At 34.0% G+C, this 22,286-nt stretch overlaps 7 protein-coding genes across 11 annotated transcripts in view; 3 read left to right on the top strand and 4 right to left on the bottom strand.

The window, feature by feature from the left end:
• Window positions 1-114: 114 nt before the first annotated feature.
• Window positions 115-4,899, bottom strand: LOC123010118 (NEDD4-binding protein 2-like). Its single transcript, XM_044406814.1, has 4 exons — window positions 4,724-4,899; window positions 3,369-3,491; window positions 574-3,325; window positions 115-524 (listed from the first exon to the last, which is right to left on the bottom strand). The coding sequence occupies exons 1-4, from the start codon at window positions 4,737-4,739 to the stop codon at window positions 449-451; spliced, it is 2,967 nt and encodes a 988-aa protein (XP_044262749.1). The 5' UTR covers window positions 4,740-4,899; the 3' UTR covers window positions 115-448.
• LOC123010125 (DCN1-like protein 4) lies at window positions 4,890-8,297 on the top strand. 4 transcript variants are annotated; one of them, XM_044406828.1, is made up of 6 exons: window positions 4,890-5,307; window positions 5,482-5,604; window positions 5,905-6,262; window positions 7,573-7,780; window positions 7,835-7,897; window positions 7,957-8,297. In XM_044406828.1, the coding sequence occupies exons 2-6, from the start codon at window positions 5,519-5,521 to the stop codon at window positions 7,962-7,964; spliced, it is 723 nt and encodes a 240-aa protein (XP_044262763.1). In that variant the 5' UTR covers window positions 4,890-5,307; window positions 5,482-5,518; the 3' UTR covers window positions 7,965-8,297. The 4 variants fall into 4 exon arrangements, with proteins under 4 accessions (XP_044262763.1, XP_044262762.1, XP_044262765.1 ...); XM_044406827.1 differs by having other exon boundaries at window positions 4,891-5,247; XM_044406829.1 differs by having other exon boundaries at window positions 4,903-5,038.
• LOC123010124 (protein FRG1 homolog) lies at window positions 8,207-9,330 on the bottom strand. Its single transcript, XM_044406826.1, has 4 exons — window positions 9,143-9,330; window positions 8,731-9,097; window positions 8,479-8,681; window positions 8,207-8,433 (listed from the first exon to the last, which is right to left on the bottom strand). The coding sequence occupies exons 1-4, from the start codon at window positions 9,199-9,201 to the stop codon at window positions 8,286-8,288; spliced, it is 777 nt and encodes a 258-aa protein (XP_044262761.1). The 5' UTR covers window positions 9,202-9,330; the 3' UTR covers window positions 8,207-8,285.
• Window positions 9,309-12,025, top strand: LOC123010119 (SCY1-like protein 2). Its single transcript, XM_044406815.1, has 4 exons — window positions 9,309-9,519; window positions 9,567-10,393; window positions 10,445-10,747; window positions 10,807-12,025. Exons 1-4 carry the CDS (start codon window positions 9,381-9,383, stop codon window positions 11,959-11,961), a joined length of 2,424 nt encoding a protein of 807 aa, XP_044262750.1. The 5' UTR covers window positions 9,309-9,380; the 3' UTR covers window positions 11,962-12,025.
• On the bottom strand, window positions 12,004-13,243 carry LOC123010123 (aminoacyl tRNA synthase complex-interacting multifunctional protein 1). 2 transcript variants are annotated; one of them, XM_044406825.1, is made up of 4 exons: window positions 13,094-13,243; window positions 12,938-13,034; window positions 12,401-12,892; window positions 12,004-12,350 (listed from the first exon to the last, which is right to left on the bottom strand). In XM_044406825.1, the coding sequence occupies exons 2-4, from the start codon at window positions 13,007-13,009 to the stop codon at window positions 12,063-12,065; spliced, it is 852 nt and encodes a 283-aa protein (XP_044262760.1). In that variant the 5' UTR covers window positions 13,010-13,034; window positions 13,094-13,243; the 3' UTR covers window positions 12,004-12,062. The 2 variants fall into 2 exon arrangements, with proteins under 2 accessions (XP_044262760.1, XP_044262759.1); XM_044406824.1 differs by lacking the exon at window positions 13,094-13,243 and having other exon boundaries at window positions 12,938-13,086.
• Window positions 13,244-15,602: 2,359 nt separating this feature from the next.
• Window positions 15,603-16,401, top strand: LOC123009959 (pathogenesis-related protein 5-like). The gene is made up of 3 exons (XM_044406556.1): window positions 15,603-15,755; window positions 15,798-15,977; window positions 16,032-16,401. Exons 1-3 carry the CDS (start codon window positions 15,603-15,605, stop codon window positions 16,368-16,370), a joined length of 672 nt encoding a protein of 223 aa, XP_044262491.1. The 3' UTR covers window positions 16,371-16,401.
• Window positions 16,402-19,548: 3,147 nt separating this feature from the next.
• LOC123009956 overlaps window positions 19,549-22,286 on the bottom strand; it is a 54,002-nt gene continuing 51,264 nt past the window's right edge. The window contains exon 4 of the mRNA XM_044406552.1: window positions 19,549-19,901. Within this exon, the coding sequence (XP_044262487.1) occupies window positions 19,748-19,901 (154 nt within the window). The 3' untranslated portion in view covers window positions 19,549-19,747. The remainder of the gene's footprint in view (window positions 19,902-22,286) is intronic.

Below are 22,286 nucleotides of genomic sequence, written 5' to 3'. Positions count from 1 at the left end.
ATGAGTCATCCATAATAACAGGTCTATGGGAGCGCCAACAAAAAGAATTTCAGGTAAAAGTGGAAGATTTTGCGTATTGTGTTGGCCTTTTTTGTGGAAGCAATAAGTCAGCGGTTAATTAGTAAAATATATTTTTTTGAAATTGTATATAAAAATGATGTGCTTTTATTAACAATAATAATGCTAAATGCTATACTCTAATAATATTTGTAGTCAGAAAAACAATAAAAATATAGAATAAAATTAGTTACAATGCTGACGAATACAAATTTATTGCATTGCTTCCTGGACAAAATTAATAACGTTTAAATCAGCGGTACCAACGCTTGAACAAATAAAAATCCCTATTCAACAATAAAACAATTTGTACTCTCAAACCCTTGAACCGGGTTATTTTCCTGGTTACATTGCAACCAACTTAAATTTATCACTAAACAAAATAACTAAATTATGGCAAATCACTCGTCACTAGTGAATTCCGCAAAACTCGTATTTTCAAAAGTCCTGGATTCATTTGAACAAACCTGAAACAAATTCATGAAACCTAACAAAACAAAATTCCCCTAAACATACCCAATACTCCGCTTCTTCAACCTGTTAATAACCGCAGGTTTGATTTTACAACGACCCCCTTCACTGTTTTTTCCCCTTCCTGTGATAACAAACAAGTCGATGCCTTTTTTGGACCCCCCTTGCAGCAGATTTATATTCCTGTCAATGAAAATATCTAAGTTGGGGATGGCCTCCTTGACGTAGAAATAGTGCAAATCGAGAGTATCAAACTTTTGCAATCTTTTTGAATGCTCCTCGATGAAAGCTGCAGCTGCGATGTGATTGGCTTTATCGTACAATTTTGTTTCTTTCTTGGCCAACTCGGAGTAGAAAGTTGCAACTTCGAACATGCCTCTTTGGAAGTACGATTTAGCTTTTTCGTATAATTCGACGCGTCTTTTCAAATGTTTATTGGCTTCGTCTCTGTAATAAGTCGCAGGGTGTTGCTCTTCATCTTGTTCAAAATTGACGAAATTCTCTTCAGCTTGCTTCATTTCTTCTAATGTCGTTGTACTTATCGGTGGTTCTTTAATCTTCTCGTCTAGAGACCCTCCGACATTTGCAATCAAATCCTCAACTGTTTTATTGTAGTCATAGTCATACGCGTGCCATATTTCTAGTAAGGCATTTTGGTCGATATTCGGAAACGCAGCAAACAACTTCTGTTTGGTCAATTTCGCAGCTAAATTATCCGCTGTCATATTTTTCCACTCCTCTACGCTTCGTCTATGAATACTCATCGCCACTTGCTCGTCCATAATCTCCATAAAATTGGGTTCCCGCGGTGGTACCACTTGACTTTCTTCCTGATTTTGAAGCTTTCGAGCCAACTCTTCATCTTCTTTAACCAGACGTTCCAAAATATGGGTTTGGGCATCCATTTGCTGGCATAACGACTCGATATAGAAACAATAAATTTGTCGGGCTAGATTTAGGGGCATTTGGACCACAGGTTGGTACCCCTTTGGAAACGCACCATCGTCACCACCAAACAGCGTCTCCAATTGGTTGACGAACGTCTCGCCCAAATTCAATTCGATCATATTTTTCGGATCATCCTGAGTTGAATCATCCGATTCGGAATCCGAATCTGAATCAGGAACAGCAGAAGTGGACGGTTGAGACTCATGTGGCCCGAATTTAAACTGTTTCACTTTGTAGACATGATCCGAATAAAACTCACGGTTTATATCAAATTTGCTCTCAAGACACTTTTTTAGCTCTAGGGAATCCCCAGATATGGTTTTGCGTTTGAAAAGTTTCACTTTTGACGTTTCGGGTTCTTCAGTTTCGACTGATGGTACCTCTGGATTTGACACACTCGGAGTTTCATCTTCATCATCTTCATTTGTTTCAACCCCTTCAAGATTATTATCTTCGAGGAGAAGATCAACAGTCCAATGGAAATTCTTATTACATTTATTGAAAAGTTCCCGAAGTGAGGACTTTGGTACTCTTGGAAATAAATCCATCAAGTCCTTAATCCGGACTTCTTCATTTGTTATCTCTTCTGGTATATCATCAGTCATGCAACTCTGATCCAGCATGGTTTTTTTCGGTGGAGGTAAAACCCTGACAGGGGTACCAACACTAATATCCCGATTTTGTGCCGTCACCATTTTGTAACTGTCATTCAGCCAATCATTTGGTTCTAAACTAGTACAAACGTCACGTGTTTCCGGTTTTGGTGCTTGTTGATCGCTTGGTGTATCCACAGTGTTGCCAACTTCGGGAATCGGAGTGACAATGTCCCACGAGTGTAGGGCTTTTTCGTCAATACCCCAGGCATTTTCAATGTCGGGGAATAAATTCTCTTGGTTGGCACTAGTGGCAGGTTTAGGTTGTAAAACATCGGTTTGGTTTTCTTCAGTACACATAAGAATGGCATCGATAGGATTGAGGTCCCACGTGTGTATTGCATTATTTTGATTGGTTTCATGGGAAACGTCATTAAAATCCATCAAATTAATGGCTTCGACGCCATTTTCGATCGAATTTTGCCGATCGAAAATCGGCGTACTTCGTGACTTAGTGACGCCATTTTGAATTCTTGGTACCGTGTAGCCATTTTGGCGCATAATGGGAGGGATTAGTCGGAATTGAGGGGGCTTTTGGAACTTATAAGTCAGACTATAAGCGCATAGTAATTTTTGTGTGGTCACATTTCTCTCATATCTATCTAACATGTCCTTGATTTTGGCTCGGGGAACCCCGTGAGTGTTCCTCCGGGCCAACTCTTTGTCATTAAAGCACCACCAAGTGTCAGGTTCAAGAATCTCAATCATGTAGCCGTAATCCGTCGCCATCATGGCATAGGGCTTCATTTCCCACATTTGTGTATTTGTATTATCCACAATAACAGGACTTAGCCCCCGACTCATAGCTTGAAAAGCCCTACGATGGTTCCACTCGTGGGCTTCCTGTAGCCTACTCGGATCGAAAACATACTTTCGGTTCTGTATAAAATAATCATCAGTGCTTAATATATGCTGACTGTTATTCCCCGGGCCGAGAGTCACATCAGTGATAACAACCCCTAGATGTGATTTCCCACTCCCCGGCAACCCTCTCAAAATCACTAAAACCTTGTACCCTTGTCTTATATTATTGACCACGCGTTCCAATTCTTGCGATTTTTTCGATTTGATCACTCTAGTAGGTTCGGATTTTTTTGGCGTGTGTGTGGGTGATTTTTTCGGTTTGGGTTTTTTCTTCGCCGGTTGGTCGACTATGTTGTTGGACATTTCGATGAGGATGTCGGACGATCTTACGACTGGCCAAAGTTAGGTTTTTGTTTATTTTTGGTTGGTACTTACTGTCGAAATTGCATTGGTGTGCGACGGAACGGATGATGTCGACGTGAAAAATGTTTCCAAAAAGGTCTCGAAGGCTTTTGATGACACCCTCTTGGTGTTTGGGGTTTCGTGGGGATGACATTGCTGGAATTAGAGAGGTAAAAAGGTTATCGACACTGCAACTTTTGAAGAATAATTGAATGAATAATGTTAAAAGTGAGAGAAATGTGAAAAACAGAACGTAAAAAATTCTATAATTATTATCAAACTGTGATTCATTTTCTACATACATAATACTAGCGAACTTTTTACTCTGATAATGTTATCTTTTTAATAATAATTACTGAAAGCAATTAAACCTTTACAAATACGTAGTATGTGTCGCAGTTATCTCATTTGTTTTTTAATAATATCAGTATAAGTGCAGCTCCTTGCAAAATCATGTCCTCTGACGTAAAAATACTTCTTAGTTGAATTCTTATTACAAAAATGAAACGGATTTTTTTTTTTAATTTGGCGTCAAAGCTATACATGAAAGTTTAATTGTGAACGAACCATCGAATTGAAAGTTATTAATCTGATATTTGACAGTTCGCCGGGCGTTTTAAAAATTGTGGTTCGTTCACAACACACTCATATCACCGCCAAATTTTAATAGACACCTTTTAGTTTGTATATCAATTATTTGCCGATTTTCTAAAAAGTTCCATTTGTTTTATACAAATTTTTCCTACTTATTATTGTCATAATTTAAAAATTGTTTGCTTTTTATGAGGCAAAAGCTCCTCTTGTACATGAAAGGTTATTATTTTTCAAATGTACGACATTCGCGGGCTTTTTGAATGGAAAAAAAACAAGTGCGCGCCCTCTAGTGACACCAATTTAAACCAATGCACCAAAACCAGTGTTTTATTATTGTTTACAATTTCGATAATTCACTGATTGCCTTAATATAATTAAGTATTTCGAAACGAGTAAATTCCATTAATGGGCGTAATTTTGAACCAGTTTTTAGCAAATTACGTGACCTCACACATACTTTTCCCTCTATTTTTGAAAGGAGGAAATCCAGTGTTGACATTGTAAAACGTCAATATTCATTGTTATTTAATTGCAACAATCAGAAACGAAATAAATGATTCAATTTTACTGATGTGTGAAAGAGCAGACAGTAAGGGGGTGTAACAATGATTAATTTATGACAGAGTTGTTCCCATTTTTGTGGTCTCATTTATTGATTGAAAGAAGAGTTTGATTGTAAAACTGAGGAGATAAAAAGGTTTTTCTCAGTTTCGTGTCATAGTATGTTTATGTAAGATAATCACAAAGTTGCACTTTGAACGCAAATTTTACTGGTAGATTGTCGGGGTAATTACCTGACGTTTTTAGCATCACTGATGAATTACTCCAATGTTCACAATTCAAGCACTTTACCAGAATTTTTTATTGAATGTTATTTTGAAAATGTTTACCAGACGTTGGAAATGATAACAATAAATAATTCTGGTCACATGTTTGGTGATTTCGTGGGGGTACTTGGGGACTTTCTCTTGCAACATTGGTAGTGTTTGACGTTTCTTATTGGTGCAAAATTTGTGTATTTTCGGGTGATAATGGGATTATCTGACACTATTATTTAATTGTGACCTACTATTAGCATGAAAATTTACGTTTTTTTGTCCGGTTCTGTGGTAAACAGTTAAATATTGCTATTCAGTTAATTCATGTTAGCCAACCTTGACCATCGCGAAAAACCCTGAACTTTCAAGGTTAAAAATATGCTACAGCTGATGCAGAGATCATCCGAGTTTCGAATTAATTTTAATCACACTAAATCTACATGAAATTATAAAAGTCAACACGTAAATCACATTACACTCGTCGTTAAATAAACCCAAGTGTAAGTTGGATTCGTGGTTTCGGCACGGGGTAAAAATTAACAGCCACTCACAAGGGAGGGGTAATTAATTCAAATTAATCCATTATTTGTTTATCACTCTGTACTTTTATCGCTTGTTTTGGGTTCGACCTGCTTCCAAACAGTTTTGACTAGTTTTCAACGGAAAATTGATCAATCAACCGACATAACCTAACTTTCTATATGTAACGCAAATACTGAATTTTCACGTTTCAGGCGAGATCATCGCTAGATTTAGGACCTTTAATTTGCAATGCCACGTAGTAAACGTAGATCGACGACAGAAATGAGTTCCAATGAAGATGACAGATATGCGTCTAAAAGGCTTCGAAACTCCAGGTAAAAACAACCCCCTTAAACCGGCACGTTAACCCCACGCGCGCCAGCGTGGCATTGGCCCCCATGTGGGGCTGCCAGACTGTCAAGCAAGTGTCAAAGCGGTGCGCAAGCGCGGTTTATTTTCGATTTGAATTTCGGCAGCCCGACCGTGAGACTATTTTTAACTATTTAACCCGCTGACATTATTTTTAAAGCTGGCATTCATTGATACTTGTGAGCCACTGGTGACAGCTGTATGGACGATGCAGAGTGAGTTTCGTCCGTTTTCAGGAATTAATGGTGTCTCTTGGTTGGTTTCAGCTCTCGGCGAGTTTCTCGTGTTGAGGAGGCCCAGTCGTTTAGTCAGAAGCGATGTCTGGCATGGTTTAGAGAGTACACGACGCCGGACGATCCCGATACGTTAGGACCAGAAGGAATGGAGAAATTCTGCGAAGACATCGGAGTGGAACCAGAGAACGTCGTGATGTTAGTTTTAGCGTTTAAAATGCAAGCAAGACAGATGGGGTTTTTCACGAAGGAGGAGTGGCTCAGGGGGCTGGGGGAGATGCAGTGCGACTCGATACAGAAGCTGCAGTACAGACTGGACTATTTACGTTGTCTTTTAAACGATCAAAATGTTTTTAAAGCCATCTATCGATACGCATATGACTTTGCTAGGGTAAGTTGGGGGTACGGAGAACTACATACCAAGAGACGAAATTTCTCGATTTTTTGGACCCAAAAAAAAAGTTGCAAAAATAAGGGCGCTTAGAGCGTTTTACCGTCTCAGTTTCAAATCGTTTTAAATTAATTTAAATTCAATTAGTTTACCAATTGCTAGGTAAAAATGTAAAAATGTCGAGCTTTACATTCTTAACAAGCTGTAAAAAACGAACGACTAAATTTTTCACGAGAAATATGAGAAAAAAAATATTTAAAATTTAAAATCTGTGCTCCGTTTTATATTTTTCAAAATGCTGCGAATACGGTTGAAGATACAAGAAAAATGTAAGAAAGAAAGTTGTAGAGAATAAAATTTTCTAGTAAAAAGTCCGCAAGACCATACTTCTATCTTTAATGGTTTAGGCCTCAAAGATGTTCAAAGCCGCTCAAGCGACGAATTCGTTTCATTTTTACTGGTGATTCAGTGCCAGAGGAACACTTGAAAGAAATTTAACCCTAAACCGATGAAGATAGAAATATGGTCTCGCGTCGCGGACTTTTTTGTAGCAAATTTTATACTCTACAATTTTGTTTCTTACACTTTTTTTGTATCTTTAACCGTATTCACAGAGTTCTCAAAAATATTGGGCGGAACACAAACTGATAATTGTTTATAAATTACTTTTAATACTGTTTTCGATATTTTTGAGAACGCTGCGAATACGATTGAAGATACAAAAAAATATAGGGAACAAAGTTGTAGAGAATTAAATTTTCTACAAAAAAGTACGCGAGACCATATGACAATCTTTAACCGTTTAGGTTTAAATTAATTTTTTGTCTCTTAATCACCGATAAGAATGACATTTATTCGTCACTTGAGTGTCGTTGAACGTCTTTAGGACCTAAACCATTGAAGATAGAGATATCTCTCGCGGACTTTTTTCTTGAAAATTTTATTTTCTACAACTTTCTTTTTTATATTTTTCTTGTACCTTACACCGTATTCGCAGCATTTTTAAAAATATTACTAAATGTTTGATTTTTTTTAAAATATAGTTTTCAATAATCTTTTTGCATTACCTTTATCTCTTATTATCGAGAATTTAATGCTTTATCGGTCTATATATTTTTTTATTAGCGTTTTGCTCACCGTTATGTAAATACAGTCTTTTTAATTTCATTGCTCTTAAAACTTAAACGGGAAAGGAACAACTGCGCTATCTGACCCTCACGGGGACGTTTGTTTCCCATCGTGTCGTATCCTAGTCTTTATGTATCCGTAGTTGGGGGCTTTATTTTACGAGTTTCTCATCGGTTTTGCAGGATAAGGATCAAAGGAGCATGGATATGGAGACTGCGAAAGCGATGCTCCAACTTTTGCTGGGAAAACATTGGGCCCTTTACACGCAGTTCAGTCAGTTCCTTGATCAGTCAAAGTACAAAGTTATAAATAAGGACCAGTGGTGTAATATCCTCGAATTTTCACGGACCATCTACAATGACCTATCCAATTATGACGTGGATGGTGCTTGTAAGAAAAATCGATCTTTTAATTCAACTTTTCTCTAAATAAACAACATTTCAGGGCCGGTTATGTTAGACGAATTTGTAGAATGGTTGAAAGCATCGAGAGCTAAAGCCGCCATAAGTTGAGATATAGTCACTTAAGTTTTTTTTTTAAACACACTGTAAATTATTTTGTTACAGAATCATGATTATACCCAATTGACCGTTTTACTGGAAGTGCAATGTAATTTATATAATCAATTTTTTTGTTTTACACGACTTCCAGTCAAAAATTTAAATGCAATGTAATGATAATAAAATTGTGTAATAAAATTCATACGTTTAGAAATCTGTCTATAACATTGTAACTCAGAACTGACTTAGTTAATTTATTTTGTTAAGTGTAAGTTTTTGGTATTATTGTTCAGGTTTAATTGAAATGAAAAATCGATAATTTTGTATGTTTTTGTTGTAAAATAAAATTACATCGTAAATTAGGAAATATCAATAAATTCCATTAGAAAATTGATTCATTTACAATATCTGTCTGCTTTCATTTTGCTCCTTCTGTCCAGTAGAGCCTCATGGAACGTCCCTTCTTCTTTTGCTTTCTTCAACTGTGAGGAGTCTTCCTTGCAAATACGCAAACGCTTGTCTTGGAACTTTTGGAATTTTTTACTAAAAAACACAATTTATTTCTAGTCAATAACAACACAAACTTACACGTAATTAATTTCAACTTGTTGGAGATCCCCCTGCTCTTCCGCCGGTACATCCTTGAGAGGATTCACATCTTTGACAGTCTGGGATCTCACCTGTACCATATGCTCGGGCCCCGCCTTCTTATCAACAGCCACCACAGCATCATCTTCATCATTTATACTCATGAAACAATCAGAATAACTTTGGAGCGCCAATTTACCCTCCTGCAACCCCTCAAATTGTAAAAATTTCTCACAAAATCCAAACACCGACCTGAAAGACCGGCTCCCACTGCTCCATGGCCCCGATAGCGTCTGATCTGCCTGTAACAACCCCATTTTTCTCCACTCTCAAATACTTGCCATAACCTGACTTGAATGCGACTTTGCGTTCGTCGATTAGTACTGCGGTTAGGACTTCCTCGGGTGAGGGGCCTTCGCCTTCATCATGAGGGGCTCCCAGTGTAAATAAACCGTTATCAAGGGCCTTAACATAGGTGTGCTTGCCAAATTCTATAGCCACGGGGCCTGTGATGTCTTCAATTTTAGTCACTTTCCACCAATTGCCGTGAGTCAAGCGGTCAGAGTCCACTTTTGGAGCAGAGTCTTCGTGTTTACGTTTATGTTTGCGTTTTTTTGACCTGAAGTAAGGTTAGAACAAACGTCAAGTAATTTTATCGACTTACTTGTGTTTTTCGCCTTTTAAGACGAGTTTGCCGACCCGAACTTGGTCGTATTCGGACATCTCGTCTATTTTTCTTTGTTGTTATTTCAAAAATTGCGCAATGATATGATTAATTAAAAACTTTTTAAGGTTATGTCGTGGTTATATCACAGTTTATTGTTGGTACGCATGCCCGTCAAATGTCACTTTGACATCTGTCATAAATCAATGTTTTTTTGATTTATTGTTTTATTAGTAAAATGGAAGTTTTTAATAAATTATATTCGCAAGTGAGCAGTTCTGTTAGCAGTACCGTATCGCAATTATCGGGCGTGCTTCCGGGGAACCCAGTAACGCGTGAATTCGACGCCTCCACCCACATTGCCTCCGCTGGTCCAGGTACCCCCACAAACCAATTTTGTCACCCCTTAATAGACAAATTCCAGGCCTGGTGTGGAAGATCTACAAAGGTTGCAAACGTTCCACCAAACAGGAGGCTTCAATTTTTGTTTTCGAGAAACGACAATTGGAAAAATGGAACAAATCCGATCGCGAGATTATTTTAGAAAGCCTCAAACGGGGGGTCACTCAACTCACCAAAATCCGGCACCCTCAAGTCCTAACAGTGCAACACCCGTTAGAAGAAAGTCGTGAAAGTCTCGCGTTTGCAACCGAATCGGTTTTCGCAAGTTTGGCTAACGTTTTAGGAAAAACCACAAACATGCCCCAACCTGCGAATATGTCTGATTATAAATTGTACGATATTGAAATTAAGTACGGGCTATTGCAGATCAGTGAAGGTCTGGCGTTTTTACACAATGATGTCAAGTTGTTGCATAAAAATATCACGCCTGAGAGCATTTTAATTAATAAACAGGGAGTTTGGAAAATCTTCGGGTTTGATTTTTGTGTGCATAACACGAATCCGGCGAATTTGCCGCCGGCGTACCCTTGTGATGGTTTTTCGCCGACTTTACCGGAAATTTGTCAGAGCAATCTCGAATATCTGGCACCCGAGTGTGTCCTAAATCAGGTGAATTCCCCCGCGAGTGATATGTTCGCAGTCGGGGTTTTGGCCTACGTTTTGAACTCGACCGGAAATCAGTCTTTAGTCCCCGTAAGAGACTTGCAACAGTTCAGGGCGAGAGCCCAACAATTAAAAAATTTGAATTCGGGGAAGCTTCAATGCATTCCAGAGGCGTTACGAGAGTATGTCAAGTTGTTACTAAATGTTACACCGGATATTAGGCCTGATGCGCATCAATTTATCAAAGTATTTTGACTAGAGTTTTGGGGGAATTTGGTATTTGGTATTTTTTTTTAGATACCTTATTTTGACGATGTTGGTATTAAAACCCTGACTTACTTGGATTCGCTACTCCAGTGGGACAATTTGCAAAAGTCTCAGTTTTATAAAGGGTTGCCAGAGGCACTCCCGAAGTTGCCTCAAAGGGTCAAAGTTCAACGAGTGTTGACATGTCTGTCACGTGACTTAGCACAGCCTGCTATGGTCCCGTTTATTTTACCCAGTGTTTTGGATATAGCCCAGGACTGTACTAAGGAGGAGTACTGTTTGTACGTCCTCCCCTACCTCAAACCTGTCATGAAACTAATGGACCCAATTCAGGTGAGTTAAATGGCGGCTGAAGGGGAAGTAACTAGTTTTTGACCCCCCCCCCCCTCTAGATTTTGCTAATTATGTTACAAAGAATGGAGTTGTTGCTAAAATTGACTCCACCGGAAGATGTGCAACAACACGTCCTTCCAATGTTGTACCGAGGCCTTGACTCCGACATCCCCCAAGTCCATGAATTATGTCTCTCGATTCTCCCCACTTTTGCTAACCTTTTGGACCATTCCAGTGTGAAAAATAGTCTTTTGCCCAGGATAAAACGACTCTGTTTGTCCACTTCGAGTCTCTCCGTGCGAGTCAATTGTTTGTTATGTGTGGGCCGACTTTTGGAACATTTGGACAAGTGGTTGGTCCTTGACGAAATCCTCCCATTTCTCCCTCAAATCCCGTCGCGTGAGCCCGCAGTCCTGATGGGGATTTTAGGGATTTACAAGCTCGCAATGAACCATAAAAAATTGGGCATAAGCAAGGAAGTTATAGCAACACGAATTCTACCATTTCTTATGCCTTTGTGTATCGAAAATGGCCTTACTTTAACTCAGTTTAACGCTTTGGTAGCTCTAGTCAAAGAAATGTTTCAATTGGTCGAAAGTGAACATCGGACTAAATTAGAACAGTTGAATTCTGTCAAAGACGAGCAAAAAGTTTTGACAGCAACAATGCCCACATTCCAACCAGCCAACAAACCGGTCGAACTCGATCATGCGTTCTCTGGTTTGGGTTTGGATTCTTTTGTTTCCATGAATTTGCAAGAAAAACAAAAGGTTGTTGAGCAACGGGAAACTTTTAAAGCGTTCCAAAATCAGCCGGCTTTGGAACCGGTTAAACCTGTCAAAACTGTGACCACGCCTCCCAAGGATTTGACTTCGTCGTTGCTCGCTGATTGGTCAAATGCCAATATGGGGAGTAGAGTGGGGAGTGGCATAGGCGGGGTTACTAGTCCTGTGACAAATGGAGGGGGAAATATGTGGGCGTCTCCGCAGCAACAGTTTAGTCAAAATTTACCAAATTCGTGGGGCGGTCCAAAGTCGAGTCAGCCGAATTGGGGAGTTTTGGATAATCTACTCCCGACCGGTAACACCCCCAATAAAATTCCAATGAATCAAATGGGGCAGAGACAACCTTTAATCCCGAATCCGAGTATGGGGGCCACTAGCCCCAATAACAACACACTGTCGAAAGATGATATCATGGATTTGTTGAGCTAATTTTATTTTATTGTATTATTAGGTGTAAATTATTAATCCGTCTTAAATAAATGTATAGATGTCATTTATTGTTTTTTGTTTCTTATAAAATAAGAAAGAAATTACTTAACTGGGACATTAGCGAGACTTTTTGCTACGATAGCCCCTTTTTCAGGCACGGTAAGTGGGACCCCCTTGTAGCAAGCCCTCAAAGATGCATCAGTGTGCAAGTCGGGGGCTACAGTTTCAAAAATTTTCTTTTTGGGGTTCATTACAGGGTCCGGTTGTCTGGTATAGCCTTCACAATGGACCGGTTCGCCAGGGGAGCACCCTGGAGGCGGGATTAAGACTTCGACTCCTTGTTCACTGCTAGCACACATGACCATTGCTTCGGAAGTGATTCCTCTCATCTAAAATTCAAATTTTTGGAAAAATGTACAAGAAGTTATAACAAAATTACTTTAACCGGTTTAAGATTGCAAAGAAGCATAACAACCCGGTTGCGTAGCTCCTCAATGGGGACATGTTTGACCAATCCAGAGCAAACAGTCCTTGGTTTGTCTTCCCCACAGTTGATTTTTAATACATAAAGAGAGTCAGCGTCGGGGTGTCTCTGCACGTCTTCGACTTTAGCAATGCGGAGGTCAAGACGCCCGATATCGACCGGGAGCTCCGCAGGAGGGGCCTCTTTTGGTTTCTTCTCTTTTTTGGGTTTGGCCTCTTTTTGGGGTTTTTGTGTTGGCTGAGACTCTTCTTTAGGGGGCTGCGACTCCACCGATGTTGTAATAGGACGTGAAGTCTGGTTGGGGACTGGAATTTGAGGAATTCCATTCTTAACTTCCAGTTTCACAAGATGTGCTTTTGCTTCCTCTACTGCAGCAAGCAATCGTGCATTTTCTTCACGCAGTTCTCGAGCTAATATATTGTTGTATTCGTTGTTGAGAAAGTTTAACTACAATCAAATCTGATGAAAAGGAATTTTAAAGTCTGACCTAACCTCATTTTTTAGTTCCTGGATTGTTTGCTTTGCTAAATCCGCATTCTGTTTAATCCGTTCGATTGACGACATTTTAATAAAGTTTCGCAAGTTTACTCTAAAAACATTTAACATCATGAGAGAAATTACGAGTTTTTTAAATTGAAAATTACTAACCTAAAATGTTTGTCGTGTGGTCGAGATTTCAGGACATAGCGAAATTTGGGAATAAGAAAACATGTTTCAACTCAAACTAAAAATTAATTAAACATTTAAATGGCATTTAATTACTCGTACATATCTATTTTTTAGAAATTATTTTATTCAATAATGCTTCAAACACTCTAAAAATTTAGATTTAAATATTGACTATTGCCACATCCATGAAATACACTGCCATTTTAATATCCACATTGGCAACGTCTTGTGCCATTTCAATAGCCATTCTGTCACCTTTCATATTGTTTTTTATATAAAATAGTGGCGTTTTTTGGCTTTACATTGGCCATTAGAGTCCAATTGTTTCATAGATTCTTCTTTTACACATAATTTAAATATTCGTGACTTAATTCATCTCACAAAGCACAGTTGCGCCGTTGCCAGTGTCACTATTGAAATGGCACGACGTGTATAAATTGATAGAAGACAATTGCGGAGCTATTACCAACGTTATGTTTATTTCTCTTTACACTAGTGAGATAATATAATTTATTTTATTTAGAGTTATGATTAAAAAAAATCAACGATAAAAATAAAATAAATTTCGAGTAAAAAGAGGAACAAATGTTAAAAAGAAAATTAGTAGTTGTTATTTAAAACTCGCAAAATTAATATTCGACCACTGTGGAAATAAATATTTAACAAATTATTCAAATTACAATGAACGAGCCTTTCAAGAATAGTTTAAAAAGAAAGGTAAGAAGAAGTCTTACAAAAAATGCTCAAATTCTTAAGAAAAAATGCTGATGACACTGGTAAGCAGCAAATTTTTTATTTTAATTATTGAATTTTGTTGTTACTACATTAAAAATTTTTTCAGTGTTTTGTTAAACTGTAACTTTTTAATAAAAATATGTATATTTTTTCAAAATATATTTTTTCTTTTTCACTTATCTACCTATATTTTTAGTTAAAAATAAAACTTAATTAGGATATGCTGAATATGTAAATTGTGAAAATAATAAAGGTAATAAAAAAAGTGTTAAGTATCATGTGAGATTACTAAGATTAGCGTAAAGGCTTTCACAACCCTAATCCGGCCCTGATAACTTGTACTACACATTTTTCAAGTGTGATTCAAAAAGCGTAAGATATATTTCAGAAAACGTTAATTGTAATTCAGATTAGTCAGTTGTATTTCAGAAAGTACTAATTGTAATTCAAAACAGTAAAATGAATTTCAGAAACAATCAGATGTAATTCAGATTAGTTAATTTAATTTCAGAAAGCGTAAATTGTAATTCAGATTAATCAATTGTATTTTAGAAAGTGTTAATTATAATTTAGAATTTGTCATTTGTAATTGAGAATTCGACAATTGTAATTCAGAATTTGTTATTTTCATTTAAAAATCCTTTTGAAAATAAAATATCTTATTTATTTTATAAAATACCAAGTTTATGTAATTCTTTAATTTTGAAAATAAAATAATTCGTGTTTATTTTTAAACTTCATTTTGAGAAAACAGTAAGTTACTCATCTGAATTACATGTGATGGTTTCTGAATTACTGTAGAATAAGTATACTACAAGTTATCAGGGTCGGATTAGGGTTGTGAAAGCCTAATTAATACTTATTAATTAATCAATTTTTTAATTTTTAAAACTGAAAATTATATTTAATATAAAGGTTGGTGACAAAAATAATTTTTACTAATGACAAGATAAATTGAGAGTCGTTAAAAATAGATATATTTAAGTACTCTTATACTCAATGGAGCACTTGTGATAGAACTTTTATCTGGAATTTTCTGATGAAATACCTAGTAACAACACGAGAGATATTAATGGCAAAAATTTGTTTTTATGAAACATTTATTTACTAACAATGATAAGCAAAATTTACGGCCCTAGAAATAGAAAAAATATATTTTAAAAATGTAAATAAAACATTCATAAGCACATCATTTATTATTTATTTTTTAATTGACCCACATTTATTCTTAATTCATATGCTACGAGTAATAAATAAATGTTTGGCATTTTTTACTAACTATACATACATAAGTACAACAAATTTAGTTACTAACTAACTACTGTTAAGAAATTATTGTTAAAGCAACTGCATCTAATTTGTTTTTAATGAGTTTTTTATTAAAAAAAATAGTCTTAACTATAAATACGTAAAAAAGCTTTCATAGCTTAGTTTTAAAGCTTAATGTTAAAGTTCTATTTTTAAAGTTTTAATAATAAAAAACACTAAGTAAGTAAGTAAGTACGCATTTTAAATTTTTCCATCCAAAAATCATGCATCCTTGAACTGATTTATAAGTGCCTCTTATAAAAAGTTGTTGATAGTTACTTTGGAAAAAAAATAAGCTTGTTGCCATTTGGTGTATTTTTAGTACTCATTTCCTGAAATAATACTTTTGTAATCTCCTAATCAGCAGGTAGCTAATAATCAATCCACTTCAAAATTTCTATAAAAACTATGCCATTTCAAATTTTCGACAGTAAATCATTTCGCAATGTTCCGAAAAATCGTAACAGTCCTAGCTTTGGTTTCAACAGTGCATTCTGTTGAGTTCCAAATCAAAAATAATTCTCCTGACACTCCAGTCTTTATTCAAATCCTTGGAACGGAATATCCTGATCCTTTCACTCTTCAAGGAAACGAGGAAGTGAGTATTGAATAAAATTTCGAAATTCTGACAAAAATTTAGAAAACCCTCACTTTGAATGAGCCCTGGAGTGGGCGTATTTGGGGCCGTGTTGACTGCTACAGTGTCCAGGAGTGTGGGGCTGCTGGCCCCATCCCAGCCTCGCTTGCTGAAATAACTGTCGGGGATGGTAATGCTTTCTATGACTTGTCTTTGGTTGATGGATTCAACATTAATCTATCGGTGAGTTTTATCCAATTTTGTCCTGTTTTGCTGAATTTTTTATTTTTTGTTAAGATGGAACCTGTCGGAGGTCATGGGAACGGCGGTGAGTACAGTTGCAAGAAATCCGAATGTTCATACCCGATTTTGGACGACTGTCCCGAGGAATTGAAATTGTTCAACAAAGATGGTGTTTTGGTCAGCTGCCAAGCTGCTTGCAACGTGTTCAATGACGATTTGTACTGCTGTCGAGGGGAACATTCGACTCCTGATACTTGCAAATCTTCCGATTGGCCTGTTGATTATGCTGGATTTTTCAAAGACAGATGTCCAGATGCCTATAGTTACGCCTACGATGACCAGCAAAGTACCTATACTTGCGATTCGAACAAATTCATTATTACTTTCTTGTAAAATATTCAAATAAATATTTTTTTAATTATTACCATGTTGTAGCTTGGAAAAGGTTCGTTTATGATAAATCAAAAACTCTAAATTTTGGGATTCGATTCTGGGTTTGGTCAACATGTTTTTTTTTTTAATGGTTACTAAACAAGAGGTGCTAGTCACAAGAAAATTAAAATAAATTGATAAATGAGTGTTTAAATGTTCTTTATCAAAAAACTTATCTGTCAAACTTCTCCAAATGAAGTGAGAAAAAAAGTATTTTGAAGTTTCATATAAATATTTATTTATCAAACCTGATCAATTTTGATAATACACTTCATTTTGACGATATTTTTGTGAAAGTTTTTTGTCACTTATAATGATTAGATCAAAGCAAACAGTAATAAAATACTACGTATTAAGAAGAACAAAGATTCAAAACAAAACAATAATTTGAAAGTCGTGTTGATTTTAAAGTTGAAATTCTATCTGAAACTAGTATGAAAACAGAGAAACTAATAGTTATTTATTATACAGGATGCGCCAGAACTTGCGCCCCAGAGAAAAATGCTATATAAGATAAGATCCCAGGAACATGGAAAAAATGTTAAAAAAATTTTATCTATAAAAATTTCGAAGTTATCAGGGTTTAAATTTTGCACTTTGACTCTATTTATTTTTGTTGAAAAAATAATTTTCAAAGTTTTTTTGCTATAGGCTATTAAAAGAGGAAACAAGGAAGCTGTATCCTAAATTGTAACTATGTTCAATGTTATTTGTGGCTTTTATTGGCAAAATTTTTGTACCGTTACCAAATAATTGTAAAAAAAACATATACATGGTCATCAGTATCATTAAATAGACATAAAAAATGTCAAATGTCAAAAAATAAATGTCAAAATTTTTTGACGGATAGAATTTTTTAAACATTTTTTCCGTGTATAAGACGATTAACAATCTTTATCGTCGTGTATAATATTTCGTTTTATTTTGTACTCACCTACCAGAATTTCTTGAATATAAACAGTAGATAAAAATTACTTTATTTCACAAGACGATAAAAGACTACTTTATCTACTGAAATTAGTTGATAAAACGAGTGTAACGAGTGGTTTACCATCCACGAGGTGGAATAAAGCGTCCGATTTATACTCAAACGAGTTGAATACAACATTTTATTCTTCGAATTAGACTCAACAAGGCTTAAACTTGCTTTAAATCTGTTAAAAATAATTTGACGTTTCGTATTGAGAAATGCCAAACAGTTGTCAAAACTTCCTTACACGGGAGAAAAACAGTAAATTTTGACAGTGTCGAAGAATAAAATAAATTTAAATCTGATCTTTTTCTTCTAATTGTAGTCAATAAAAATTGTAATAAAGTTTAAAAAACTTTATTGTATATTCAAATCATAGACACTAAAATGTTTTTGAACAGTTAAAAAATTAAATCAACTTTTAAAAAGTTTTTTTAAAAATAACACTATCTTTGTCAAAACTTTATCAATTTAAATCGTGTTTAACATTTAAAAAATGTGTGGTTTTTATTATAAAGTGGGTACACACAAAATTTTCTTCAAACTTGTTAGACTTTTGTTTTAGCATTACAATTTTAAAATAATAAAAGTTATATAGGTCAAACTAAACAAAAATTAAAAAATCGTATTAATGACTACTGAAATAATTGTAAACCTGTTAATTTATCCTAATTTTGAAAAAACTGTTCTCTTAACATTCTTTTAACAACAAACACAATTTTGATTTTGAAAATGTTACTATTTTGGATAATGAAAATGATTGGTTAATTTTAGAAATGTCATTTATTTATAAATTTAAAAATTTAGTTAATTTTAGAACAGACACATAAAATTTAAGTAACATTTTTCAATGGGTACTTTTCAAACAAGAAAATTTTTGATAAGATTAAAATTTCATAACATGTATTTAATTTTTTCAGTGTTATTATCTTGTGTATTTACATTTTATAAATCTAAATCGTATTTTAAATATTTTCATAAATTTGGTTTTATCCTGTTTTTATTCCTATATTTACTTTTTAGTGTAAAGATAGTGGCATCGAATCTCCTTTCGCTTTCATTTATTGTTTGATCTTTACACACATTACATCGATGCCATGATCTGTAGTAATTCCAAATTAATTAAACTTTTTGTTAATTTTAGTACTCAATTATTGTAATTTTTCAAAAGGATTGTTAGGTTAATCTACTATGTAAATGTCGATGTTTTTACCAGTTTTTCTATTGCCTGATGATGTTTATGGTTTAATAGACGAAACGTTGCATAATAGTCGTTTTAATTTTCACAAGTTCTCCTTCAGAGAACCCTGTTAATTAAACGCAGTGTTGCTATTTTTTGATAAATTTGACACAAAAAAAATTATAAAAGGAGAACATTTCGTGCGATCAAAAAAAAAATAAATTAGAGTAGGCGTCGATTAAATTCTACAGTTGGCAACACATTGGCTGGGAGTCTGGGCTGGAAATTTTCTACACAAACTGAAAGTGAAAATGACCATTCACCGTTTATATCTTGTACAACAATAAAAATTTGCTGCTCTAAAGTGAACATTATTTCACTCAAAATGAATAAAACGCAAACTTTTCAAAGTTTTCGCTGACATTTAATGTCAAAAATCAGGATTGCCATCTGAACGACTTTAATCACCGCCTACTTTTATGTTTTTTTTTGATCGCACGGTATTAAAAACCACTAACTGTTGACCCTTTTTTGTATTACTTATTATTTATTATTTTTGATTTCCATAGTCTCAAATCATGCGTCAAAAAACTATAATTTTGCTAGTTTTTTAAAATTAAAATGTATCAACGTTAAAAAATTACAAGTGATTCAAATTGTAAAAACATGAAGAGATTAAATTAAAACGTAGGTACTGTAGAGTTAGTTAGATAAAATAAAATAGATTCTATTAAAAATAAAATAGTTTCTTTTTTAAGCTTTTATTTATTACACATAAAATTTTCATTTCAATTTTTCATAAAATTTTCAATTCTTTTCAATTAATGTAATTTTTAGTCTTAAAATGTGTGGTAAAAAACTGGAACTTTGTTAAGTCATAAAGATATCCAAAATTTATTTAAGACTATCAAGCTTATTCTGAAAAAAAAAACTAAAAGAAAAGAATATAAGAAAACGTAATACACTAAACAGATATTAATAATCCCAGCCAGGAGTTAAATTTTTATTCAATTAAAAATAATTTTTGGTTGATAGATTTTCTACAAACGTTCTCTTACAAAGGATATGCTCAATCATCTTACAATCACAACATTGCAAAAATAAATATTTACAATTGGATTAATCCTACAAATGAATATCAAACGTAATTTGGTCGTCTAAAAATGGAAGGTTGGTTCTAGGTTTCCTTTATAGAAGTCGTTCGCATTCTTCACTGATGACAGTTTCATCGTCATCTTCCGAATCTGTACAAATATCTTCATCGCCTGACCAGTGCTCAAACTCTTCCTTGTGATGTTCAAGAGCCATCAGTGATGGGAAAAGACTGTCACAAGCAGAGCACCTGCAAGAAAAAATTCAATTATAACCACCACCACCAGATGCGTTTGTAACAAATTGGTTTTCAGATCTCGGAGGTGACGTTTCCAATTTGATGGATTAAAATTGATAAAAACACAAAATAGGGACTATCGTGTTGATATTAGCATTAAAGTCATAAAAGGACAAAGTCAATACTGATTCCAATTTGTATTTTTGATTACAGAGCGTTGGAGTTATAAAAGTTAACCAGGAAAGCTGCAAATGCGACTATGTTTGCATCGATCAAATTGAAGCAAATTTATGAATACGAAGCTATAAAAATTTTTCGTTACAAAATATGATCTAATTAACTTTGATCGTGGTTGAGAGGTTTAAACCTCTGTACGTTTCAATTTCGTACAATTTTTAATTAGTTTAAAACCAATTAAAATTAATATTTACCTACGGTTTATTTTTTATTACCACACTAGTGCTGCAATCAAAAGCATTTTTTCAACTATTAAAAAACTCATTAAAGAGGAATAAATTATTCTAATAAATTTAGTGCTGGAGTAAAACGGTAAAAGTTTCATTACGGCTTGCAGGTACATTTATTTTTAAAGCGTAATTGATGTTATAACAAACAACGTTTATACTACAGTTTTAACAAAAATTGGAATTTCGAAAGGCCAATAAAATCATCAAAAGGTATTTGTACCTGGTATTTTAGGTTAAAAACGAAAAAAAATTAAATTAAATTAATGAATTAAATTATATTTGTAAAAAAATTTTTTTTACTATGTTCTACCAAAAAATTTAAAAAATAAATTTTTTATTACATCTTGTAAGTTTTTAATTTTTTATTATGTTCTACTACTATATTGACTTATACAAGAAGTCCATATTTAATTTACTAAACATATAAAATTACTTATAAAATATTTATTTTTAGAAATAGTAATTTGCATATTTTTATATTCTTACTAAATTCTGATTTAATTCCGGTTGCAGTGGAGTCGATATATATAATTTCTTGAAAATTAATAAAATCTGCTTTAGATTTAATTCTTCTAAAAGTTTTAAATTAAAAAAATATCAACACATATTCTACTTTTTATAGTCATAGTGTTAACACTTTTATTTTAAAAGTTAAACTTAAATCTTTAAGGACAATTTTTATAATCCCAGTAAGGTTATTGGGAATGTAATTGCTATAGTTACAAGTGTTATAACAATGCATATTTAACCCATAAAATGAATTTATTCAACAATTGTAAAAACCGCTGCAAATTGTCTAAAAAAAGTTAGAAAACTACGGACAATTTAAAATCGGAAATATCGGAATTGTTTTAATAACATTTTTTGAAATTACTAAGTCCTAAGATCAAAAATGGTTGTGTGATTTTTTTAAGCATTATTATTTAATGTTAAACTTTTGTTAGAAGTTATTTATTTAATATTATTTAAATAAAAACCATACTACGTAGTTTATTATTACGTACAAGCAAAAAAAAGTTGTTCATTATCTGCTACGCACTCGTTTTAGAAAAAAATCACGAGCAGATTATGCCAACTTTTCTTTACGTGTATAATACGTTTTTATTTTTTTTTTTAATAAAAAATTAGAAATATTCCAATTTAGTTGCTGATTTTTTAAATTTGACATTAATTGTCATGTGAAATAAAAAGTAACCAAAAAGATAAAAATTCGATAACAAACGGTCATGTGTTGTTAAAGACTCAAAAGACTCAAATAAAAAAATGAGAAAAAAAAGTTTTATAGTTTTTTAAAAGATTTAATTTTTTCACCAATAAAAATCACTAACTGAAAAAACAACTTTGTAGAAGAACTGATAGAAGTGTATTAAAGTCTAAAAAGACAACATTGAAATAAATCGGTTTTTCTCTGTAATCGTGTTTTAACGTAGGTAGATAAATAATTGTGCACTCCATTAGGATTGCTAGGTAAAAATTTAAATTCACAAGAGAAAGGTTAAGAAAAAACAGGTCAAATTCTAAAAAAACTAAAATAAACCTAAAATTCATAATTTTTAAAATACAAAAAACAGAAGCTTTAGATAGCTTTAGTAGTAGAAGTATTTTTTTGAAAACGCTATAATTGCAAGACTGAATCAAGAATTTCCTGCACAATTCAGGACGGTTGGCAACCCTAAACTCTATGTAACAGAGTTATTGACTTTTTATTACTGATCCAATTGTGTTAGTAAATAAATCACAATACACTTTGAAGGGACTTGAATAATAAGTCAACGAAAACTTTTCCTCTCCAAATCACAGCTGCAGAAAATAATGCATTGTTTATTTAGTTCTTTTTAAAATCTTTCAGCGATTTTGATTTCGCATTCACTCCCAACTCTAAATAAAAAGTAAAAAGTCGACTCTTCCAATTTCACGTCTTCGACAATAG

This window comes from Tribolium madens, unplaced genomic scaffold (genome assembly GCF_015345945.1).
Source record: "Tribolium madens isolate multiple individuals breed KSU strain unplaced genomic scaffold, Tmad_KSU_1.1 Scaffold_7;HRSCAF=85;Tcas5.2_LG10, whole genome shotgun sequence".
In the NCBI taxonomy this organism is placed as follows: Eukaryota; Metazoa; Arthropoda; class Insecta; order Coleoptera; family Tenebrionidae; genus Tribolium; species Tribolium madens.
Note: the sequence above shows the minus strand (reverse complement) of the source record. Positions and strands in the feature narration are given on the sequence as shown.